This window comes from Chenopodium album, chromosome 11 (assembly GCF_948465745.1).
Source record: "Chenopodium album chromosome 11, dcCheAlbu1.1, whole genome shotgun sequence".
Taxonomy (NCBI): Eukaryota; Viridiplantae; Streptophyta; class Magnoliopsida; order Caryophyllales; family Amaranthaceae; genus Chenopodium; species Chenopodium album.
Window position 1 is genome coordinate 6,942,616 of NC_137844.1, and position 26,331 is coordinate 6,968,946.

General features: G+C 36.0%; 3 protein-coding genes and 1 pseudogene across 3 annotated transcripts; 1 reads left to right on the forward strand and 3 right to left on the reverse strand.

The window, feature by feature from the left end:
- Window positions 1-370: 370 nt before the first annotated feature.
- LOC145568418 (protein NUCLEAR FUSION DEFECTIVE 4-like) lies at window positions 371-2,113 on the reverse strand (annotated as a pseudogene).
- A 1,120-nt stretch (window positions 2,114-3,233) lies between these two features.
- Window positions 3,234-11,102, reverse strand: LOC145568419 (protein NUCLEAR FUSION DEFECTIVE 4-like). The gene is made up of 2 exons (XM_081627842.1): window positions 10,620-11,102; window positions 3,234-4,529 (listed from the first exon to the last, which is right to left on the reverse strand). The coding sequence occupies exons 1-2, from the start codon at window positions 11,088-11,090 to the stop codon at window positions 3,402-3,404; spliced, it is 1,599 nt and encodes a 532-aa protein (XP_081483968.1). The 5' UTR covers window positions 11,091-11,102; the 3' UTR covers window positions 3,234-3,401.
- Window positions 11,103-15,630: 4,528 nt separating this feature from the next.
- Window positions 15,631-16,209, reverse strand: LOC145566175 (uncharacterized). The gene is made up of 2 exons (XM_081625686.1): window positions 15,711-16,209; window positions 15,631-15,654 (listed from the first exon to the last, which is right to left on the reverse strand). The coding sequence occupies exons 1-2, from the start codon at window positions 16,176-16,178 to the stop codon at window positions 15,631-15,633; spliced, it is 492 nt and encodes a 163-aa protein (XP_081481812.1). The 5' UTR covers window positions 16,179-16,209.
- Window positions 16,210-19,027: 2,818 nt separating this feature from the next.
- LOC145567272 (protein NUCLEAR FUSION DEFECTIVE 4-like) lies at window positions 19,028-24,990 on the forward strand. Its single transcript, XM_081626532.1, has 2 exons — window positions 19,028-19,754; window positions 23,082-24,990. Exons 1-2 carry the CDS (start codon window positions 19,290-19,292, stop codon window positions 24,234-24,236), a joined length of 1,620 nt encoding a protein of 539 aa, XP_081482658.1. The 5' UTR covers window positions 19,028-19,289; the 3' UTR covers window positions 24,237-24,990.
- Window positions 24,991-26,331: the final 1,341 nt, after the last annotated feature.

Here is a 26,331-nt window from a genome sequence, read left to right on the forward strand (position 1 = left end):
TGATCGTATTAGCAGAGAGATTTGGAAAATAACCCTTTTCACATAATTAAAGCATAGATAATACTATTTAGTCATTCTTTTAGAGATGCAAGTTGTACACAATATATAAATTAGCTATCGTGAAGCTTACATAATTATATTTAATTGTACTCATAATTGAATAATTCTCAAGAAAACAATAAGCTATAATAATTTACGAAAATACGAAGTACTTATTAAGTAAACGTATACGTGTCCACACAAGTTTGAGGTGTACTTGAGAATTGTTCTTCATACTCATCTCTTCATAAAAATTTCCATACTATGCACAACTTATGAGGTGGATTCGTCGAATCTTGGCAATAACATTAGCAATGGCGGTTCCCTTTTGTTATCTATTTAGAGAACGGCGTAGTTTTCTTAGCACAACAGACCTGTAAAACACCCTTGTTCGGAAGAACAGCGTGAGAGCAACAAGAAAACCCAATAAGCTTACAAATGCCAACACAAAGAAGGATACCATGAAGCAATGAACACCAAGACAAGTATTTTGCTTTGCTGCTTCTTTGTCGTAAATATGCCCAATCACCCAAACAGATAGAACATAAGTTCCCAAAGGATTTGCTATACCAATGGCATTGTAAATGGTTCCCAGATGCAAAACACCGAAAATTTCTGAAGCTATAGTAGGCATCAAACTCCACAATGCACCATAACATATCCCCACCAAGATTGTTCCTATGTACAAATTACCAACAAATCCAGAACTGATAATCAAATGTCCTGCAGTCATAGCACCTAGCGCCATTGCCATGACTAACGGCCTAGCCCATCCCCTTTGACGTAGCAGAATATCAGATGTATAACCCGCTCCTAAACGACCAAAGAAGTTCCATATCGACCATAGGGAAACCAAAGTATTAGTCTTGGTTGTATCATATCCAAGCGATTCTCCCAACTGACTCATATTATTTATGGTGGCAAGTCCCGACCCCATTCCACATAACGTAACAAGAAACAAAAGCCAGAAGTTGAAGCTTCCCATAGCTTCCAAGAGGTTCATGTTTTCGTGACACAATTCAACAACTTCTTCACCCACAAGGCTCTTCTCAGGTTCATTTGAATCAGCATCATCACAGGGTGGTAGTGCATCGTTTTTTCCGAGCAGTGGGTGTGATTTCTCCTCATTGTTAGCTTCTGTGGCGACTTTTAGAGGCAAAGAGAGAAATGATAGAAGGACTAGAAATGAGAGAAGGCGCGCCCATTGTGGGAACACGAAAATGGCTTCCGTTACAATGATGATCATTAGATATGTAGCAAGAAGTATAGAGACTATGGACATAGCATTCAGGGGGTTCTTGTTCTGAACTGTTTTATCAGGGCATTGTTTCACAAAATATATGAGTGATAATGAGACTATACTTGGCAATAATGCAAGCATTAGTATGTATGTACTTGGATTGCCATTGAAAAATGCTTTATATATTTGGATTAAGATTGCTCCACTTAGTCCTAGAAAACCCTGATCATATAATATACGGAGCATAAATTAGTAAAACATACAATTATCTTCTTACGTAGAAAATCATATTCAAAGTTCATTAAAGCATATTTTATAAAGTTGAATATAGACTTCAATACTTCATTTATATTGAGTAGATATATATATGTACCTTCATAAGCCCTACAACCGTACCGCTACACTCAGGGAAATTCTGGACAGACGTAACAACATTCCAAGTATTGAAGAATGTTAGAAAATGAGCAGCAACAAACATAAATAAACACATAAGAGGCACGGGTGGCCGAGGGATGACACCAAGCACAGCTAACCACATGAAGAAGTAGCCCAAGAACCCCTCGACCGCCCCCTACACGTGTACCACCCATGGTACGCTATACCTTGAGGATGCCGCAGTGTAGAGGAGGCCGGAGAGAACTCCGGAAGTAGAGCCGATGTCTTTGAAGACGGAGACGGTGTTGAGGGTGGTCTGATCATAGGATCGGGAGGATTTTAGTACAGGAGAATATATGCTAAAAGTGTATATACCACCTAGTAATGCTTCTATCCATATGCTTGAAGCTAATGCTATCCATCTACTATTGTACCTACTAATTACAGAGCTTTCCATGGCAATTATTAATTAATTTCAACTTTAGATTATTTTATGTTAAGGATAAGATGGACGAAAATGGAAAATACTTATTTTGGTAAAGTACGCTGCATGGAATATAATCAATATATATGGAAGTTGTACAATATAATGTTGAGAAACTTTATGTTATTGTGGTTTGTGGATGTAAGTTAATTTGATGTAAAATCTTATGCATGGCCTACGTAAAGCATTAAATTATCTGGTTGGGAGGAATAAAATAATTTCCTTTTGCTTTAGTCATTTTCTATGAGTGTAGAAATTGAAGTGACCATAGATATAAATTCCCTTCTTTTTAGGTCACTTAATTAACAAAAATAGTAAAGTAATACTCGTATTACGTTCATGTGTTCATGTTTACGTAAATCGATAAAAGTTTTTGTAAATCTTTAACCGTAAATATCTTACACTAACAAAAATTATAAAAGCGAGATATTAATAAAGATGAATCAAATTTGATCCCATATAACTATATTTGTTCTTATAGATTGAGAGAAACTCAGAAGATTCTCTCTTATTTTTAAAAATCAAAAGATTTCAACTTGAAATATCAGTGTGAAACGAAGGGAGTATCAATCTAAATCATAAAACGAGTCCACATAACTATGGATAAATAAGATAGATGGGAATTATTTTGAATTTTTTATACAAGTAGGGTACGGTGAGTTTTATGTTCAAGTGACAGACATAAAATGACTAATCTAATGAGTTTTTACGGGTTATTTCAATTGTTAAATAATCTTGAGCTAGAGACGAGATCTCATTCGAAGTAGGTCAAATCATATCTATTTATGGAAGGGACGTCGTACAAGCGTGATTTGTTACACTAGACAAAGGCATCATCTGGTGAAAACAATAACTAGCCAGAATTGCAAGGATTGAAAATCCATTACAATGATGTGGATGGTGATGCCGTATTTGTTGGATTATGTGATTGTTATAGAACAGTTGTCTCTGAAATAGAAACTACTTACAAATAGAACAAGGACAATCAAACAAAGTCAAATAAAGATAAAGTTGAACAATACTAGCATACTAAGGATTGTAACAAGGAGAAAAACAATTTACATAGATGTACTCACAAAATATCAAAATCCAACCTTTTTATTCAAATAATTTACATATTAAAAAGCAAACAAGAATATATACTTTCATGAAATTGGACAAACAAGTTCATAGTGTACTTAGAATCGGTACAAATCTCTTTATAGAACTGTTTGCCAATGCGTTATCTTATGACTTATGAGTTGAACCATCAATCCATCATCTTTACCGTCTTAGAGAATAGTGTAGTCTTCTTAGCACAACCGACCTATAAAACACCCTTGTTCGGAAGAACAACGTAAGAGCAACAATAAACCCCAAGAAGCTAACAAATGCCAACACAAAGAAGGATACCATGAAGCAATGAACACCAAGGCAAGAATTATGCTCCCCTGCTTCTTCGTCGTAAATATGGCCAATCACCCAAACAGACAGAACATAAGTTCCCAAAGGATTTGCTATAGCAATGGCATTGTATATAGTTCCCATATGCAAAACACCGAAGATTTCCGAAGTTATAGTAGGCATTAAACTCCACAATGCACCATAACATATTCCCACCAAGATTGTACCTACGTACAAATTTCCAAAGAATCCTGAACCAATGATCACATGTCCTATAGTCATTGCTCCTAGCGCGACAACCATGACTAATGGCCTAGCCCATCCTCTTCGTCGTAGTAGGATATCAGATATATAGCCTGCTCCAAATCGACCAAAGAAGTTCCATATTGACCATAGTGAAACCAATGTATTAATCTTGCTTGTGTTATAACCAAGTGATTGGCCTAATTGGCTCATATTGTTTATAGTGGCAAGACCTGAACCCATTCCACATAATATAGCAAGAAACAATAGCCAAAAATTGATGCTTCCCATAGCTTCTAAGATATTCATGCTTTCTTGACACAACTCGACGTCTTCTTCACCCACTAGGCTCTTCTCTGGCTCATTTGAATCATTTGAGTCATAGAGTAATGGTTCTGTTTTTAGGAGAAGTGGTTGTGATTTCTCTTTCTTGTTTGCCTCATTCGCGATTTTTAGAGGCAATGAGAGGAATAATATAAGGACTAGAAAGTTTAGAAGGCGCGCCCAATGGGGGAACACTAGAATGTCTTCCAAGATGAGGATGATCATAAGATATGCAGCAAGAAGCATTGAGACTAAGAACATAGAATTTAGATGGTTTTTGTCTTCTGATGTTTTATTTGGACATAATTTCACCAAATATATGAGAGATAATGAGACTATACTTGGTAACAATGCAAGCATTAGTATGTATGTGCTTGGATTTCCCTTGAAAAATGCTTTGTATACTTGGATTAAGATTGCTCCACTTAGTCCTAGGAAACCCTGTTCAAAAACTAGAATTAGAGGAGCACTTAATCGACATAATTTTGTATTAAGATACTAATACAATTTAGTTAACACTCAAAAATTTCTTATCAAATGTTAACTCGTGCCCATGGTTAAATTAATCGATTAGATTAATTTCTTATAGGATTTTCTAATCAAGACGAATCCAACAAAAGTCAAGCAAAAAGTAATTATTGAAAAGTTAGAAACATAAAAGCAGAGTGTTTCTTTTTTATTGTAGAATTATTAGAAACATAAAACATTTTCATTTTTTGAATATTAGACATATGGTGTACTTCATCTTTTCAAAAATGTGCATAGCTAATTATTGCCTTTTCCATTAGATTGTGTCAAGAAAGTAATTATTTTATGAAGATTGGATATGATTAAACTTTTAAGTTATATTCAAAATATTACGAGTATTGAAGGGTTTTTTTTTCTAGAAAAGTAAGAGTATTGAAGTTGATCAAGTCATTAAAGATGTATTAATATCGATAGTAGCTTTTGGATTAATCAAAACACTATTTGTTTACTAGGCCTTATATGACTGTTCAACTAATCCTATACATAAGAGTAACATACGATTCACTACTTTAAAAAAAAAAAAAAAAAAAAAAAAGAAAAGAAAAGAAAAGAAATGAAAAAGTAACATAAAAATGTTTTTGTTTTTTTAGCTCAATCAAACATTAATCAAACATACGATTGGCGTTTGATAATTTCCTCCAACAGGACCTTTTACTGTTGGTCTGTTGTTCAACTTGTCTTCTCTTTATTGTGAAAATGTGAAGGGAATAAATTAAAGGAAAATTTGACATTTGGTACCAGGCAAAGCACCTTGGTTCACATTTGGTACCTCTTTAATTTTTTTTTTTATTTTACTACCACTCAAACTAACTAACTGTCAAAATAACTACCAGATAACAGAATCCGTTACTGTTTCTGTCAGGTGGGGTCCACTCCAACGGCTACCTCCTTATTTCTCCTACTTAAATACGATTCTTCATGGTTTGCTTGCTCTGCTAAACCATCTTTCATTAATTGCAGCAAATTGAAACAGAAATTCATCAAATTTAAACACAAAATTCATTAAACAAGCAAAGGCGAATTCATTTAGTGTGGGTAATTGGTGATTCTTGGGCTGAAAAGGGAAGGATTGCGAAGCGGGTAAAGGTTGTCTTAGGTTTAATCCATCAATTCATGCAAGTTATTTTCAATTACTTGCTTAATTAGTACTGTAATTTGTACACAAAACAGAGGTGTTGGTTGAAATTGAATTGAGGTGGGTGTAATTTGTACTAATTTTGTGGAATAGAAAATTAGGGTTCTTGAGTGTAATGTTAATTTGGGGGTTTTTTGTTGGTGACTATCATGAAATTGAAATTGTTGGTGTGTTATACATAGTGTTGTAATTTGTCCCCAATTGTTTGTTTTTGCAGTCAATTATGGCTTCGGTGAGGTGTTCTCCCTCAAAATACAAGAAGTGTGATTGTGGCATACCCATGGCTAGGCTAACATCATGGACCAGAGAGAACCCAGGCAGGAAGTTTCTCACTTGCAAGTTCTATGATCCCAAAACTGAAACTCGAGGTTGCAAAAGCTTTCAGTGGGTGGATGAAGAAGATGGCACTGATTGGCAAAGGGATGTCATCAACCAGTTGATCCTTGACAAAAAACTGATGAAGGGTGAGATAACCTCATTGCAAACAGAAGTGGAAGATCTGACAGGACAGAGAAGGTGCCTCCTCACTGAGATTGACAACCTGAAGCTGAAGTGCAAAGCTTTGGATGGTGACAGGAAGAGGTACTCCAAGCATGGGCAGCAGAACAGGAACTGGTTTAATTGGGTAGCTGTGGGTGTTGTGTTCTGTTGTGCTTTGATGATGTTAGGGATGATTTTAGTTGTGCTGAAGTAAGCATAGGATAGTTGTGCTTAAGTTGTGTTGATGTTAGTTAGTAGTTGAAGTAAGCATAGGTTATTTGGTGTTAGTAGTGCTTTTGTAATCTAAAGTCTGCTCAATAGGAGTTGACTCCCAATAATTGTAACAACTTATGCTGTGACAACTTAAGCAATGAATGATAAAAGAAATATTGATGAGACAACAAGGTTAATTTCATTTCATTGCAATGTTAATTTTTCCAGTTGTTCCAAAAGCTAGAGGAATTAATGTACTTAGTCATTACAGACAAAAGATGATTTTCCTAAAAATTGTTCTTTCACTAAAACAAAAGGTAGCAAGGCTACATAATTAAACTAACTAAACAACTTTGCTCTTGCCCTTTGCTCCCTTCTTCACTGGTTCAGCTGTTGTTGTTGTTGATGCTTGAGATTGCTGGGTGGATACAGTAGCATGTTGCTGTTGGTGCTGCTCTTGTGGGAATGACCTGTTTGCAATGCTCCATGGCCCTGCTCCAGCTGCAGTCTGTATGTCAGAAAAAATACAGAGCACAGTTAGCATCCTTACCAAAAAAAAAAAAAAAAAAAAAAAAAGCAAAACACAAGCAACAACACACATAACATAAGCTTACATTATTTGCAGCCCTTGCTGCCTTTTTCCTTCTCTGTTCCTGCAACCAAGGTGTGTTTAGGACAGGTTTGGTTGATGTCTTTGGCTCAGATGCTGCTGATGCTTCAGGCTTAGGTGCAGCTGCTTCAGGCTTAGGTGCATTCCCACAGGTCTTGGCATAATGACCAAGTTGACCACAATTTTTGCACCTTTTCTGAAATTTGGGTGCTTTAGGCTGTGAGTCTTTGCTCCCAGTTGCAGTCTCTCCCTTTTCAAGCTTCCTTTTCTTAGATTTTGGCCTGCCTGGCATTACCCTTACTGGAGGGGGAACTGGTTGTCTTAGGTTGACCCTACCCCAATGTTTGGGTCCAGGCATAGGCTTAATTGCAGGTTCATAGGCTAGAACATAGGTGGCCCTGCTGTAGAATGCATCCACATAGTCATCTGGGTCCACTCTTTTATCTAAGATACATGCAAATGCATGAACACATGGGATCCCAGTTAACTGCCAGTGGTAACAAGAGCACTGCCTAAGTCCTAGGTCAACTGTGACTTGGTCCCCATTCAGTTTCACCTCATAGCTGTCCCCTCTTGAAATCTGAACAATGCAATATCTAGCAGCTTTTTCTATCCTACCAAAAACCTTCCCCACATAAGGCATGTTCTTTCCATCTATTTTCTGAAGTGCCTGCCACTTCTCAGCATTCCTCTTCATCATGTAATTCCTTAACCACTCCATTTGAGTAAGTATGGGTTTATCCCTTGCATCTTTAATAACAGCATTAAATGTTTCACAAAGGTTGTTCAAAAGCATATTAGACTTGCAAAAGTCAGAAAATGCATGCCTTGACCAATGTTGTGCAGGAATATTTGCTAGATATTCATATGCATCTTCAGATAAGAATTTTATAGACTCCATTGCAATCTCAAAATCAAACTACAAGGCAAAAAAAAAAAAAAAGTGTTCACAACACACAACACACATCATGACAGAGTAGGACAAAATCTTTGGATTCCATTCACAATTGCACCTCTTTCTACAAAATGTAGTTATCCTCTTTCCACCATTATGGAGGTAGTAGTACTCATACCTGTTCTCAATAGCATGAGTTCTGAGGGCTTTCCTTAGCACTGCACTACTTGTGAACCTCTGCTTGTCTAAGAGAACAACTGGCTTTTTGAAGTCAGTGTCTTCTCTGAACCAGGGGCTTGGATCTTCTTCCTCATCTGATCCATGCAGACTCCTGAGTTCATCTGAGTCACTCTCCTCCACCTGCAGCTCAAGATTCTTGCACCCTATATCCTTCACAAGATGATTTAACTTCTGATTTGGCTGCTCACCACCAGTAACAACCTTTAAGCTACTCTCAACCACCCCAATTACACCTCTTCTAGTCTGTATATGCCACTGCTCCTGCTCTTCCTCACTCACATCCAATTCTTCTTCCCCAGCCTTCCAATCAATGTCTAAATCACTTAACTCAGATGAAGATGAACCAGATTCTGACCCAGATTGTTCATCCTTGAACAACCTTTTTTTACACTTCCTTACAGCTTTGTTTTTCTTTCTCACCCTATCCTGCTCAGTCACCTCACCAGAAACACCCTTCCCTTTCTCAATCACACCACTCAAAGCCCCCTCCTTCCCAGAAACTGCTACAAACCTAGGGCTTCTCCTACACACAGACTGAATAGGTTTTTTGGATTTTTTAGGTTTCAGTTTCAGTTTCTCTCTGGGTAAGGTAGGTTTAGGTGGCTGACTTTCAGTGCACTTGTTCAACCTTGGGCTCCTCCTAGAAAAAGGCACAATGCTCAAGTCTTGGGCCTTTTTTGAATCAGTTGGGCCTTTTAGTGTTGAGCACTGCTGTGTTTGAGATGGTTGGCTGTGTGAAGGGTTTGAAATAGATGGATTAGATCCATTACCAGTTGGAGTTGGGTTTTTTTGAGAAGGAGGGGGTGGGTGTGATCCAGATGCAGATGGGTTGGATGAGGATGGGTTATCTAGTATTACAGCAGGTGGGTGATACCTGTCCCACTCTTCCACCCCCACAGTTTGAAAAAGCTCCACATGCCCCTCACTATGTTTGGACTCTAAGAAGCCCCTAACATCATCATCATTATCAATCCTCCTCTTCCCAGTAACCCATGTCTTTCCTGCCTCCTTATACCACAAACTATAGATCTGAGGAACCTCCCACCCAATATCTATATACCCTTCACTACAAAGATACCTCAAATAACTCACACTCCTCACAAAAGAAACAGGGACAGCATACTTCCAAAACACAAACCCACCCTCATAAACAAAGTATGACTTCCCCTTACGATGCTTTTCCACAAACCCACCAAATAACCTAAGCTTTATGTCAATAGTCTCAACATCACCATCCATATCAGCTACAATTAAATCAAGTCAAACATGCAACACAATCAATTTTTAAATTGAGCAATTAAAGTATAGCAAAGCACAATTAAAAACAACAACATCATAGCACATTACTATATACCCACAAATGATTAGTTAATTGCACAATTAGGGAATATCTTACTGTAAGCACAGAAATCTAGGGTTTAGTTAAACAATTTTTTTGTCAAAATTACCCACATGCACAGCATTATATTGCAATTTCACCACCATTGATGCTTTGTTGGACCACTACAACTGTAAAAAAGGCTTCTTACCTGTCAGACGAATCTACAAGCTTCCAGTTCAGCAAAGAAGATGACGACTCTTCCAGTTGGACCTCCTCCTTCAATCACCTTCTTACACGCAAACACCCACTAGATCTCAGGATAAGTTAGAGAGAGAAGTACATTGACCAAGTGAAAGAGAGAGAAAGAAAGAATCGAAAAAAAGGGGAAAAAAAATTTGAGAACTTGGTCAATTATGGAGGTTGTGAGGAATTAATTGGAGAAGAGAGAGAAAGGGAGAAGAAAGTTACGGGGAGAGAGAGGGAGTAAGAGGGAGGTAGTTAGGTGTGTGGGCCCCAGTAATGTTTCTTTGACAGAAACTGTTATCTGGTAGTTATTTTGACAGTTAGTTAGTTTGAGTGGTAGTAAAATAAAAAAAAAAATTAAAGAGGTACCAAATGTGAACCAAGGTGCTTTGCCTGGTACCAAATGTCAAATTTTCCTAAATTAAACGTGCTTTTTTTTTACAAAAGTATTTTTTTGTTTAGTGTTTGACATTATTTATCCAAAAGCTCCTTTAACCTTTTATATATTCTCTCCAGCTTTTACTTAAATATTTCGTGAATTATTCTAACAGCAAAATCACCTAATGAAATTAGGTAGTGTTTGTCAATTAATCGATTTAGCGGGTAAAAGTATTAAAAGTATTATTCAAGATTTCAAGTGTAATTTTACCATAGTCTTTATTCTTCTCATTTTGCAAGTTCATCAATTATTAGTTGTATCTAACACTTGTACATTAATAAGATACCTTGGCCACTAATCACTAATACTTAACGTTGTATAGATTAATTACTAAAATAACGAATAATTATTATGACAACTACTTTTGTCAAACATGTCTTATACTTATGAAATAACCCTTTTAAACCCGTTAACGAAAAAGACATACCTTCATAAGACCTACAACGGTTCCGCTACAATCAGGGAAATTCTGGACAGACGTAACAACATTCCAAGTATTGAAGAATGTTTGAGAATGAGCAGCAAGGAACATGAACACACACATCAAAGCCACAGGTGGGCGTGGGATAACTCCGACAACAGCTAACCACATAAGAAAGTAACCCAAGAACCCCTCGACTGCCCCCACCACGTGAACCATCCAGGGCACGCCATAACCACGGTTGTGCCCCGAGGTAGCCGTGGTATATAAGAGACCGGCTAAGACCCCGGCGTTTGCACCTATATCTTTAAACACCGAGACGGTGTCGAGGGTGGACTGATCATAGGATTGTGAGGATTTAAGTATAGGAGAATATGTGCTAAAAGTGTACGTACCACCAAGTATTGCTTGTATCCATATACTTGCAGCCGTTGCAATCCATCTACTACTGCTTCTACTAATTATGGAGTCATCCATTGTACTTCATTAACTTTTGTTTGTTTAATTTCTGATTTTGGTTATGATTTGAGAGAAATGGTAGGAGCTTATATTATAGTGTCGTATGCTATGAGAATTGGAATAAGGACAACGTACGTATAACTGTATAAGCTATGATATGATCGATATGAATTTTGTGCATGGCCTACATGTGAATTGAACATTATTATTGTAGGGAGGAGTAGTAAAAGAGTTTCTGGCCTTCTCTATTTTATATAATTTCCTTTGAGATAATTTATATGGACCTTGTCTACCCTTCTGATCTCAAGTCTTATTATTCTTTCAACGTTACATCTAACATGATCTTAGTTCTTTAGGGGTGTATGTGACAGCAAAAATAAAGGGATCCCTTGGTGTAGAAGTTTTAAGTTCTTGTGAAATCTTTAAATTTACGTCCCTCATTCATCTATTTAATCAAAGTTACTATCAATCTTTGTAAGTTATATGAAATTGATTCGGAATTTCACACGGTTAAGTTTTTCGCTTTAAAAATTGATTTGACACACTTACTATGTATGAGAACAAACTAACTTTCAATGGTTCACTCGATTTTAAAAAAAAAGTGAATATAATTTTCGAAAAACATATACTGTATCGGTATTCCAGGGCTGTCTTAAGCAATTTAGAGGCCTTGTTCTAATTTTTAAAATTGGGCCCTAAAAATAAAATTTTGATTTAAAAAACATATTCCAATAATTTTCTAGTCCGTGTAAATGTAAAGTACCAAATATGTAAATTACTTTACACAATAGTCATAAGGTGGGAGTTAGGGATAGTTCAAGTGGTTAGAGCTTGCCGATTCTCATAATTTACCCTTATGACCCTCTACACAACAAAAAAAGAGTCACAAGGTGATTTTGACTCAACTCCAAACTAATATTTTAAGTGAAACTAATTATTGAAAAAAAAGACCAAATTAAAACACATTAACTTTGATCAGTCTGATATGGCTAGACATTTTTTTAGGGTAGTAAGTCTAGACATATTTTAATTCTCCTTAAAAAAAATCAACAATTACCTAGGTAATAGCCCACTAGCAAAAATTGAAGAAAAGAAATCAAACACAAACTCAATTGAGAAGTAACAGAACTGTATTCTTCCATGGATGCATGATGGTTCAAAGATCAAGAATATTATCAATATGCCATTGTTGATTTATACGAATGAGGTAAGAATGAGTGTTTGATGGATTTTTTTTTTAAACAACCCAATTAATATTAATGCCTTTTGGGAATTGCAATATTAATGCCTTTTGGGAAATGCAATATTAATAGGGAGAGTGATTAATTAGAGGATGGATCATGAATATAATTGCTGGTTTAATGGAGATGAGTGAGGAAGAGAGGATTAGAGGAATCAACGTTTTTTTTAAAAAAAAAAAAAAAACAATTGGGCTCATATTTGGGGGCACTAACACCTTGGAGGCCCTGTGCTGAGGGGCTGGTTGCACAGCCTCTTAGCCGACACTGCGGTATTCCTTCCATCTATCATTTAAAAATTATTCACACAATTTCAATTTTCGCTATATTAAAAAGGTACACGTGACAAACTCAAAGGAACATCCCAAAATAATATACTCTATACTCCCTACAAGACAATCATCTGGATGTGGAGAGATTAGTAATTTAGAGAGTAGAGGTGTAAAAAACTAATTTAAAATTGATCCGAAAAAACCAAATTCAGATTTTAACTTGTATGGACATATTAATTTAGCATGACCTATATTTAAAATTGACCCAAACTAACCTTTTCAAATCCAACTCAGACATCCAAATTGACACTTATCCTATAGTAAGAGGCAAATCGACCTGGAAAGGCCGTTAAAGTTGTTCAACTCACTACTCTATACCTTCACCTTATCTAAAAACAAGACAAAAGTGGTCACTTGTCAGTTCAAAGTATCGCCAAACAAACGCGTATTAGAGATTGAAACATGCAATTTTAGAGGTCGATCCATCAAGGAGGATAAGCACGTAAGGCTTGATTGTAGCAATAAAAACACACATAAACATAGGCGTCAACTGGTGAAAATTACAACTGGTGCATGTACAAGAACTCAAATTTTTGCTTTGCTTTTGAGCTACACAATTTCATACTCCAATAATGTTTGAATTTATTTTACAACTACTAATGCTTGTATTGGTTCAAATTTGGCCATGTGTACTTTCATATAGCCTTTCAACATTCACCATTTTTTCTATTATAGGACAAATGTAGTTCAAATTATCAGTACAGTTTATGTAGGAAAAATTGACTTTATAAATCCCAACTTTAGGCGGTTTACTATGAAAAATCCCAACTATGCATTATCCCTTAAAAATCTCAACTTTGATACCCATCTTCTTTTAAACATCCCAGATGATCAGTTACCTGAAAAGAAGGTTAACTCTTTTGTTTTTTTTTTTAAAAAAAAAAAATTGCCACTTGTCAGAATTTTAGTGGTCCAAAAAATAAAATTAATTGTTTTTTTTTAAATCTGATTTATTCAAAAATAAAAAAAAAATTATAAAATAAAAACCAACCCAGCCCCCACCCCACCCCGCCGGAAAATCGGCCCCCACCCCCGAAAACCCCTCCTCCACTGCCGAAAAACGACTCCCAACTCTCCCCCACCCTCGAAACCCACCCCTTTCCCTCCCCCTCACCCTCGTAAAACCCTCCCACCCTAAACCGGAAAACACCCCCTCCCAAAACCCCAACCCTCGAAATCGCCCCCCTCCCCCACCCCTGAAATCGACCCTCCTCCCTCCGGTGTGTCGATTTCAGGGGTGGGGGAAGGGGGCGATTTCGAGGGTTGGGGTTTTGGGAGGGGGTGTTTTCCGGTTTAGGGTGGGAAGGTTCCGCGAGGGTGGGGGAGGGGCGGGCGCCGTTTTCCGGCAGCGGGGGAGGGGTTTTCGGGGGTGGGGGCCAATTTTCCAGCGGGGTAGTGGTAGGGTGTTTTCCGGGAAGGGGGTGGCAGCTGCTTTTTTTTTTATTATTATTATTAATTTTTTTTGAATTTTTTAGTTTTTTTTTTTGAATTTTTTTTTACCAATCCCGTGTTGACACGTGGATGTAACTTGAAGTAAAAGGTTTGGTGACCTGTTGGGATCTTTAAAAGAAAATGGGTATCAAAGTTGAGATTTTTGAGGGATAACGAATAGTTGGGATTTTTCATAGTAAAGCGCCCAAAGTTGGGATTTATAAACTCAATTTTTCCGTCTATGTATTTTTTATTTTTTATTTTCCTTTTCTTTTGCTAAGTTACAATTGATTGGAACACCGTACTCTTTTCTATCAAGTACTGGATTTTGGCCTATACAAACAATACATGCTTTCTTAATCTCTCTAATAAAACTAGCAACATACGAGTAATATCATAGGCTTTAGGCGTGTATAAGAAAATTCAATTTCTATGTGATTAAGAATGTTGCACAAATATTTATAATGTCCTCTACTGTCTAAGCTACAATGGTTTGGTTATTCCCAATATCTCATATAACTTGGCCAAAAAAATCATTATTTAATCATCCTCGTCATAGACCGACCTTCGAATTTTTAGAAGTAATATAGCAAGCTCTCTTAGTATAGTGAAATATAGTTTAAATAGAGCAATTATATATGTTTACATGCTGAAACTACACGAAATCTCTATTATGCACCCGAGTGCACAAATGTTGGTTTTTAGTGTTATTATTATTTACTATTTTTTAATTTATATTGGCCGCTCAGAGATATATAAGCACAAATTACCAGATGAGCTAACTACCCTTGGACAAGGGTGGTTCTGAGCATGTATAGGGTGGTCGATCGCACAAGGTCCCTAAGTGAAACTATTATAAGAGAGTCCCATTTATTTAATTTTTTTTTTTATTTATTTATTTTTTTTTGACGGCAGAGAAAACTTGTTTATTAATAATATATTCTTCAATTTTATCATAAAATTTATAATGAAGTAAAATAATTTTTCCTTAAAGAAATTATTTTAGGACCCAATTTAACAAAATTGCAGTGGGTCATTTTCAATGTTAACATTTATAGCCCCGTCTCTCCCCTTGAGTGTAACCTATACTAAGCTAGCATATATACAACAATAAATTTTGTAAAACTAGCTAATTAAGCTGGTCAAGTAATAACAAATGAAATAATGAATGCTAACAATTAAGTAAGGTCTTGTTTGACATCGTTTTTTGTTTTCTGTTTTCTGTTTTCTTGAAAACAAAAAAACAAAACAGAAAACAAGAAAAAGATGTTTCCACTTTTCTGTTGTCAGTTTTCTATATTAGCAAGTGTTTAATAAATTTGACTAACTTTTTATTTATTATATGACCTATATCATATGATTTTGAAAAACAAAAAACCAAAAAATAGAAAACTACAGTGATGCCAAACAAACCCTAATTAATTAGCTTAGTTGTTAAAATCTTTGTACTTCATAACCAATTCAAGAATTTGAATAGAGTTGTGTTTACTTGATTTCATATATGGTTCTTCATACATAGAAAACCATCATTGACATTTGACAAACAGAATAGCTAGCTTAAGAAACATCTAATGCATGATTCTTAAATTAGCAATACAAAATCAACAAATAAAAAGGAAGAGATCGATGCGACGTACCTTCATAAGCCCGACAGCGGTCCCACTATAATCAGGAAAATTCTGAACAGACGTAACAACATTCCAAGTATTAAAGAAAGTTTGTGAATGTGCTGCAAAAAACATGAACACACACATAATAGGCACGGGTGGCCGAGGGATCACCCCAACAATAGCCAACCACATGAAGAAATAACCCAATAACCCCTCGGCCGCCCCCATCATATGTACCAACCAGGGCACACCCGCATTGCGGTTATGCCCTGATGATACGGCGGAGTACAGAAGGCCGGATAGAACCCCAGCATTTGAGCCAATGTCTTTGAAGACCGACACGGTGTTGAGAGTGAATTGATCATAGGATTGGGATGATTTAAGGATTGGTGAATATATGCTAAATGTGTACGTCCCACCAATTATTGCTTGTATCCATATGCTAGCTGCTGTTGCTGCCCATCTACTATTATTACTAATCATAGAACTTTCCATTGCATGTACAAGTTTTAATTTCTGTTTAAGGGCAGGAAATTTGGAATGGATTAAATAGAGATTTATTTATGTTACATTAAAATGTGTATAATTATGGATGTCGTATAAATTGTGGTATGTTTATTGTACTGTTTATGATATGGATTGGTTAAATAATTAATTAAGTGGAGTATTATAATTGTTAAGTGGAGTAAAAGATCGAATTTCTCTTATGTTTAGTCATTATCTATCAAGAAGACAAAGGAACCTGATATAATTGACTTTATGATGACTTATAAGTTTTATAATTAGTTGATCAAATCTTATTCTGCCTTAATTGCTGGGAGAATTTTTGTGTTAATCTCAATGTAAATTCTTGATTTTGGGTTAATATGGTGGTGCATGCAACCTAGCTATTTGTATTATAACTTGTACTCTTAAAATATATGAATGATTTCTAGCTAAGGCACTTTAATAGTAGGTTAAGAGTTGGTGACACTAAAGACTTAAGGAGTACAAGTATAATAATAATTACTAAGTGTATGTGACACTTTGTTTTGCATTGTTCACTAGAATTTGGCGGTCCTCTAGGTCATCGACAATTAATGTGTATATGTGGTAGGATAGCGGGAAGAAGATTTTTCTTTTAGCGAAAGTGATGGATATCGGACTCATGATAAGCATATTTGATGGTGATGAAAAAAATTGAAGACATAGAGATTACTATTAATTTTATCGTTAAACATGATGGTAAACTCTAATAATGCACTTAAGCAATCATAATTATCAACCAAAATAATCAATCGGGTACATCAAAATAACCATACTATATATCAATTACTCAAACAATTTAGCTATTAGGCTCATCAAGTAACGATCTTTTGCCTAGGGCATAAATATAATGCAACCAAACACCTAAAAGTTAATCCAAAAATAAGACATGATCTACTTTAATTTCTTCAATTCTGAAATTTCTCATTGAACGACCTTTCATTATTACTAATGTTATAAGATTATAACCTAATTTTACAAAAAATAATAAAAAAATAAATAAATAAAAAATTGTATAATAGTTGTGTCAATTGTCTAACAAGTCCCTTGAGCCTCATCAATCAACACTTGATTAATTCGATAAATACTTCCAAACATTTTAAAATAGTACTTGGTACGTGTAAAACAGACTATCAACTACTCCATACTGGATTCATGTGGTGTTCCAAAAGACAAAAATAATGCAAGGTAGTAGTAACGTCCGAGACCAGGAGAGTGGAAATAGAAGCAGGACAAAACTAAGTAGTCTTAGTCTTACATCAGTATCACTATATCAGGAAACATGGAATGGATCATCTAACTAACGTTTATTCGTAATTGAAATGATGATTTTATGCCATTTTTCCATCAATAAATGGCACGTAATGCACTACCAATGCATGATTTGTGTCAACAAGCAAAGACCTTTACTGGTGAAAAAGAAGAAAAAAAAAAAAAAAAAAAAAAAAACATACGTAATTGTCGCGTACAAGAATCCTGGGTAACACAATTCAACTACGTCAAAGTACAACAATTATATTAGTTTTTGTTTATTTGCTTGGCTTTTAAGCTACAATCTAATTAGATATACAGAACATATAATCAGCTAATTAAATATATTTCATCATGATGATCGAATGATCGATGATGCTACGCTCTACCTTCAACTCACGTAAGAAGTACTGACTTAAACTAATTGAGAAAAAAAAATTACTGTATTTTGTGATTTTTATTTATTTATACATAACTAAAATCATGTAAGTAAGATTTAGTTGTATTTGTTTTATTGTGCGGCATTCGAATATCAATTTTTCATTATTAAATTCAAATTTCGAACTATGTTATGTAATTATATAATTATAATCATACAATGTATATGTTTAGGACACTGCACAAAATTGATTAATGTTATGCTAATTTGGAATATATGGTACTCGTAGGATTTGTTCACATTTAATGAAGTGAGATGAATTGAACTGATTGGAATTGAAGTGAACTAAACTGAGGTGAAATGAATATTTTATGAGAGAATGAAATTAGGAGCTGAACTGAATTGAATTGAAATGAAATTAAGCTAAAGTGAACAAGCTCGTAGTCATGTGGGTTCAACCGAGCCAATATTTGTAACTTTGTAAGATTTTAATGAGTTATAAGTTTGGATTCCTTATTTTAAGATGGTGATTATGGTTACGCCAAGTGTATGAAGTATTGAAGTAGCTCGGGGTTGCTTTTAAAAAGTCAAATTAAAGGACTTTTTTATTCATTAGTGGGCTTCAAAATATTAAGGTCCATGTTTTGTTAAAACTCACGATATTAGACCGGGCTTGTGGGGCTGGCCCAACATTGTAACTAAAATTCTGAAAATTAGTCAGGCCGGGACAAGGTTCAGGTTCCTGGCATCAAGATTGCCAAGATCTTGCCTGTGTTGAGTGATACTGACTATACTTAAGGTCTATTCTCCTCACATTATTTTCAGTTCACTTTACTTCAATTATTAATTTCCTTCTCACATAAAATATTCAGTTCACTTCAGTTCAGTCAATCAGAACAGGCCCTTAGTGATATCGATCATTATAGTCCCTCCGTTTTTAAATAGTTGTTTCACTTTTTATTTCTTTCTCCAATTTCTCCTAAAACTCCATATATGGATAAATGGGGCAATTTAAAAATGAAGGGAGTATCACCCAAGATAAAATACGTAGTATATCTTATTAGATCCATATATGGATATATCACTCAAAATTTTAAAGAATAAAGAGTATAACTGTCTAAGTAAGGGCCTGTTCTTTACGGCCTCTGGCAGGATAGGAGCGCAGGATAGTGAATAGATAACACAGAGTAGCTTGAATAGGCAAAGCAGAAGAGAACAACTCTTTAAAAAAAAATAGGGCTTAAAATGGCAAGGAGAGTAGAAGACAACAAACCAACGTGTTAATTATCCAACTATCCTCACTCCAACTAACAATCATTATCCATCCACCTAATAATCAATTAACTATAATCATTCCTCTCTCAAAAATCAAAACCAAAAAAAAAAAAAAAAAAAAACATCATCATCATCATCAATTCATCATAAATTGATAATAATCAAAATCAATTTCCATGGAAACAACTATGATGAACAATAGATGGACATCAACAGCATCAAGCATATGGATACAAGCAACTACAGGTGGGTCCTACGCATTTAGCATATACTCACCCGCCCTCAAATCCTCCCAATCCTACGACCAATCAACACTCGACACAATCTCCGTTTTCAAAGACATCGGCGCTAACGCCGGCGTTCTCTCCGGTTTACTCTACGCCGCCGTCTTAACCCGCCGTCGACGGTGCTGTCTTGGTGGGCCATGGGTGGTCCACGCTGTCGGGGCGGCGCAGTGTTTTGTTGGGTATTTGTTTATGTGGCTCGCCGTTGTTGGGCTCATTGCGCCCCCTCCTGTGCCGGTTATGTGTGGGTTTATGTTTTTGGCTGCTCATGCTCAGACTTTCTTTAATACAGCTAATGTTGTTACTGGTGTTGAGAATTTTCATGATTATAAAGGCACTATTGTTGGCATTATGAAGGTGAATTACTTTTTTACTGCTTATTTCATTAAATTGTTTGCTAAATTAAGCTTAAGATGATGGTTGAGGTACATGAATATGTTTTATACTCTATTACACTTCCTCATTGAGTTTTTTACCTTTGTGTTACGCTGATTCGTGATACCTAGGGGTGTCAATTCGGTTAAACAGTTCGGGTTTGGGTTGGGTTTATCAGTTTCGGGTTATAACGGGTCGGTTTATAACGGATTGAAATAATAAGCGGGTCGGTTTTGGTCGGTTTTGAAAATTATCGGGTCAGTTCGGTTTGGTTTTTTTAATTGCAGTTTCTATTCGGATCGGGTCCTTATCGGGTCGGATTCTAGTCGGTTCGGGTCATAATCAATTTGGGTTGAACTGGGTCGGTTTGAAAACGGGTTTAGCCCATTTAATGTGGGTTTCGGTTAAAAACAGTTCGGGTCTTAATCAGGACGGGTCGTAATTGGTTCGGGTCATAATCAGTTTGGGTTTAACTGGGTCGGTTCGAAAATGGGTTTCGGTTCAAAATAGATCGGGTGAAATCGGGTCCAACCATTATTGTTTCGGTTATAATCGGTTTAGATTGAACTTGGTTGGTTTGAAAACGAGTTTACCCAATTTGAAACGGGTTTCTAATCAAAATCATATCGGGTTAAAATTGAGTCGGATGATTATCAAGTCGAATTAGTCAGATAATGGGTAGGAACGAGTCATGTTATAATCAAGTCAAGTCATAAATAAGTTGGGTTTATCGAGTAGTGGGTTGAAACAAATTAGATCATAAACATATTGGGTAACAGGTTGTAAATGACTCAGTCATAACGGGTTACGGGTTTTAAACGGTTTGGTCATAACGGGCTACGGGTCGTAAACGGTTCGGTCACAACGGGTTACAGATTATAACCGGTTCGGTCACAACGGGTTACGGATTATAACCGGTTCGGTCACAACGGGTTACGGGTTGGAACGATTTAGGTTTATCGGATTTTTATCGGGTTTTAACGGTTTTCGGTTTAAAACGGGTCGGGTTACTATCGGATTTAAACGTAATCGGTTTGGGTTGCTTTCAGTTTCGGGTTGTAACGGTTTGGCTTGATAACGGGTCGGGTTAGTAACGGTTTGCACAAATTCGGTTTAGTTCAGTTTCGGTTTGGAAAAAATTGGGTCGGGTCAGTTTTCAGTTTCCAAAAAATGGGTTTTAAACAGTTCAGTTCCTTTTCGGATCGGTTCGAAACAGTCGGGTTTAACGGTTCGGGTCAGAAACTGACAGCTCTAGTGATACCATGTCAGTGGACCAAGTCAACCAAAAGCTTAGGCTGATGGTTGAGTCCAGAAATATGTTTTATACTATGTCACTTGGATTTTAACTATCCGTTGTTTGTAGTTGATTTGATCCATTAGTTATTAATATATGGAGTACATTATAAAATGTTAGGCATTTGAAAAGTACATATCCAGACAATTTCTTTAGAGTGAAGTATATGAATAATACAAAAAGTCAAAATGTGAAACGGAGGTGGGTTGTGTTGAGTTTAGGTAGAGCTTTTAATTACTTAACTAACTAATGTATTTGGCATCTAGGAGTTTGGAGTTAAATTGGCTGTTTGGCAAATTGTTAAATAAATGGCAACTACAACTTAAAATATGTTTGAACCAATTGTCTTTAACTTGAGTGACTAATGCTTTGGAGTGTTATTTACTTATTTATCTAAGTAAAGTTCACATTTTTATTGGTAAACAAGTTGATTGATATTGCTCTATTTTTTGTGTGGCTTTTTTGAAGTAGTCATTTTTAATATGGAAGGTAGGAAGTAGTAGATGCTGTTTAATATTGGCTTGATTGGCCTTTGATATAGTTTTTCATGTATTAATTGATTGTTGAATATCATGTCAAATAATTTTGTTTTCTAGAAGGGCCGGGGTTTGTTGTTAAGTGTAAGGTCAATGTAGCTTCCCTAATTTGCTTTGAATAGGTTTTGTAAGTTTGTTGATTTTGGACATGTGTAGTTGAGCTAAGTTCTAAACTATGTTATGAAACTCTCTTGATTTCATTAGGATTTTCTTCAAGCATTATAAGCACAACTTTAAGGAGTCATTGGTTGTTGCATTGACATCTAACTTCGGCAAGAAATATTACATTGTCATTTCAAAATGACAAAGTAATAAGCATTGATACGTCACTGTGTGTTAAAGGGATTTAGATGGGACAAAAGGGGAGTGAGAGCGAGGGACCTAATTTCTCTTGTTTGGACATGGAATGGGAGGGTCCAAGGGGAAGGAAAGAGGATCAAAGAGATCCGTTACTTAAACGAACAAATGACACGTTGTGGAGGGTGACATGGGTATTGAGAGTAAAAATTTTAAGGCTTGAACATGTTATATTGGTTTAGTTGCACTTAAATTGAAAATTTCATTTACTCTTAATTAGTTAATTTAGAGGTAGGTCATGAATCTCATGACTGCATATGTATGTTGCAAATATATAAAAGCCTTGTGAACCTCAGCATTGTTTTGTACTTTTGTAGGGACTTTATGCTCTATACTTTCTTTCTTTTGGCTTATTTTAAGGGTTGTTTGAGGCATTTTGGGACTTATGAATTATAGTTTCCTGTGATGAATTAAAAAGAAAAATAGGTATGAAAATGTCAAATTGTCAATCATGCAATATGCATCTAAGAAATATGTCGCTCCACTTTGCTGAGAATTTATTAGGTGATTTAACCCTGAAGAACCGAAAAATGGATTAGGTGATTTAACCCCGAAGAACCGAAAGATAGCTGAGAATTTATTAGGTGATTTAACCCTGAAGAACCGAAAAATGGCCTACTGTTCTAACTTAAGTTGGAAAACAATGCAACCATTCTTCATTTTTTATAAACATTTCATTCATTGGGGTTTTTTTTCCAGCATAGTTATGATGATAGTTATGATGATCATAACATCATTTCTGGCGTCTGTGGAACTGAGCATGTCTCATGAAGCTATTGCTCTGTTCAAGACCCGGCCTTAGTCCAGCATAGTTATGTGGATCATAATATCATTTCTGGCATCTGGAACTGAGCATGTTTCATGAAGCTATAATGCTCAGTTCAAGACCCAGTCTTATTGGTACACTTTATTGTGTTTTGATACCGTTAGTTTCTCAATCTGTTTGTCATTGATCTTGGGCCTCTTGGCATATCTGTGGAAAACTTAGTACCTCTCCAAAGATTAAAATGGAATACTTGTATATGACCCAAAGCAGTGAAAACTGAAAAGTATACCTGATGTTTGAAAAGCTTTAAATGTAATGTGACTGTCATTCTTCCCTTTCTTGATTCTTATTGTCAGGGTTTTCTTGGACTGAGTGGAGCAATTCTAATACAAGTTTATCAAACATTTTTCAGAGGAAGTCCAAGCACATTCATCCTACTGCTTGCATTCTTGCCGAGTTTAGTCTCCCTCTCACTAATGTTTTTGGTCAGAATTTGCCCAGGAAGCAAAGTTGATGACAAGAAGTACTTGAATGGTTATTCTGTAGTTGCCCTCGCTCTTGCTGCTTACCTGATGTTCATCATCATCTTGGAGAACATTTTCGTGTTCCCAAAATGGGCACACATTGTTACACTTGTTGGTCTCTTGATTTTGCTTTCTTCACCTCTTAAAATTTCTGTTGAAGCTTTTGGCAAGGAAAACACTGATGCACTACCAGCAGCAGAAAGGGACCCACTAGTCTATGGAGTTGATCCAAATGAGCGCGAGAAATTTCTGGGCCAGAAATATGGAGGGTATGATGAACTACGTGGTACTTCCAATGAAGTTCCTCCAGCTGCAGAAAGCATGAATCTGTGGGCAGCAATGAAAAGCTTGAATTTCTGGTTATTATTCGTTGCTATGTCATGTGGAATGGGATCAGGGCTTGCTACTATAAATAACATGAGCCAAATAGGACAATCACTTGGTTATGATACAGTGAAGATCAATTCATTGGTTTCATTATGGTCTATATGGAATTTCCTTGGCCGTTTTGGAGGAGGATACATTTCTGATATCTTATTGCGCGGAAAAGGATGGCCTAGGCCATTACTGATGGCAATCACTCTAGCAACTATGACTGCCGGACACATCACAATTGGTTCTGGCTTTAGTGGTAATTTGTATATAGGAACTGTCTTGGTTGGGATTTGTTATGGAGCCCAATGGAGTTTGATGCCCACGATTACTTCAGAGATATTCGGCATTCTGCATATGGGTACCATTTTTAATACCATTGCAATAGCAAGTCCTGTAGGAACTTACATTCTCTCCGTCTGGGTTATTGGACACATATATGACAAAGAAGCAAAGGGAGGCCGTTCGTGCTATGGGGTTCACTGCTTCATGGAATCCTTCGTTATACTGGCATTTGTTAGCTTTTTTGGGTTTCTTGTTGCTCTGACATTGTTCTTCCAAACAAGGGCATTTTATCAGTCTGTTGTGATAAAAAATTTACGCCATTCTCTGTGAAGCTAAACAGATTTTACAGTAATATGCTTTGGATCTTGTTCTCTTTTCCATCATGTTACAAGTTTTTACACGGGCTTTTCCTTGTACCATCCGTCAATCAGGGCAAGGTACGATTGCCTTTTCCTTACCTGCTAATGATTAATCCTTGAAACCTCATGAAGCGGTGCTGATAAGTGCAGCCTGCCTTTTGCTGTGGAATTTCTTAGGCAACAGGGCAGGGCTAAAATGAAAATTTAGAACATTGATAAAATGCATAAGCTTCAAGCTTTACTACCGTTGATCCTCGAACTTACTAGACCTATCAAATTTGGGCCTTGTGCAATGGCACGGGTTGTGCTGGTTAGGGGTCGGCCTTGTGAGTATGCTTTCGTTTTTGTATAGTTGTTCATGCGAAGCTTATTACTTCATTCTGGCCTAGGGTGGAAACTCTTTTTGTGTTCAGACAGGGTTGAAAAGATCCGCTCTCAAAAGATTAGGTGCTTTCTAGCATCGTTGTGCTATGTACTGATATGATAACATTTCAGTGGAAGAATTTGCTAATAAAAACAAGAGACAAATGAAATTCGTGGTATTATGCTCTACTTTACACTTAACATACACACTAACTTTACTTTGTTTTTTGACTTTTGCTTGTTATTGGCTAATTTACCAGTAATGTTTAATGTTTTTAACCTTTGATGTAAGTATTGCGGAGTTGCCGTACATACTGTTATAGGCCTTCTGGCCTTATATCATCTAGACATTTTTGTTTCAAGTTTAGATTTTGGCATGAAAATGCATTGTTGAGCTGTGCAAACCCACACTTCTTACTACTTTACTAGTAGGCTACTAGGCTAGGGTTGTTAATACAGTACTTAATAATCAGCTAAGCTATATTATATCCAAAACTAAAGATGATCATGGGTCGGATAGAAGGCCAATAAAAAACCAGCCCGGTGAGTTAGGCCAAGATTTCAGGCCGAATTGTGCAAACCCATAAAATTGTAACCGGGGTAAAAAAAAATGCTTTTCCATGGCCTGCCCAAAAATAAATAATTTTGGGTCAAATTATTATGTCCATACTCCATCACTCGTCCAAAATCAGTTCGGACTCATCTTGATCACCTCTAATCCGAACGAAGAGGATATTAGCATTCCTCAACGCATGTAAACCACGAGTCCACGACCACTCCGACGAGTTGCAAATTGAATAACCTAACATGATAATATTGCTAACACTGGCATATAGAAATACAAAAAATCAACAAGTAGACATATATTAAGCCATAGATCCTAGGAAAGTTGGCAACCCTATTTTAATTCTAACAGTCCAAATAATTTCATACATACAAAATAATCTTAATTACTGAAATATTCCATGGTTCAATTCCTAAACTTCGAATATACTGTTTATGAGTCACTCAGATAAACATTTTCAGTGCAGCCACTCTAATTTCTTACCAAATACTCCGTACTTCTTCAAAATAAACTAAAGTATTACTATTAATTAATAAAATAAAATCTACTGATAGTGATATAATTAAACTTTAATTCTTATAATCAAACAACCCATGATGGATGATTGGAAGTAACTCTTTGTGATGTTGAAAGGTGGAAATTTAATTAATTATTAATAAACCATGCTTAGTGTGGAGATGAAGTTAGTTTAGCTTGGAACGTGTAGACATGAGTATAGCACGTGTCTAACACCCGCCTAACACACTTTTTCATGACTATTAATATAATGACTAAAAGGAAAAATATCCTCTTATAATATTATTACAATTAGTTTAATTACACCTACACAATTTTAATATAGTCAGTCACATAAATCATTGATTGATGTTATGATCACTTCACATATAAGATAATTAATTGAATATCAGGGGTTACAAAAATGATCAAATGAATTAACCCTTATAAATAAATGTAACATGTAAGGCCCTATTTTCATATTGAAAAAATGAGATGCCCCTTAGCTTCACCCGGATCACCCCTTAAAAGGGAAATTGAGATTGCTCTTATAATAAGTAGAATTATTTTTGTAATAGCTTCACCCTAAATAAGGGAAATTGGGATTGCTCTTATAAATTATATTAAGTAAAATTATTATTGT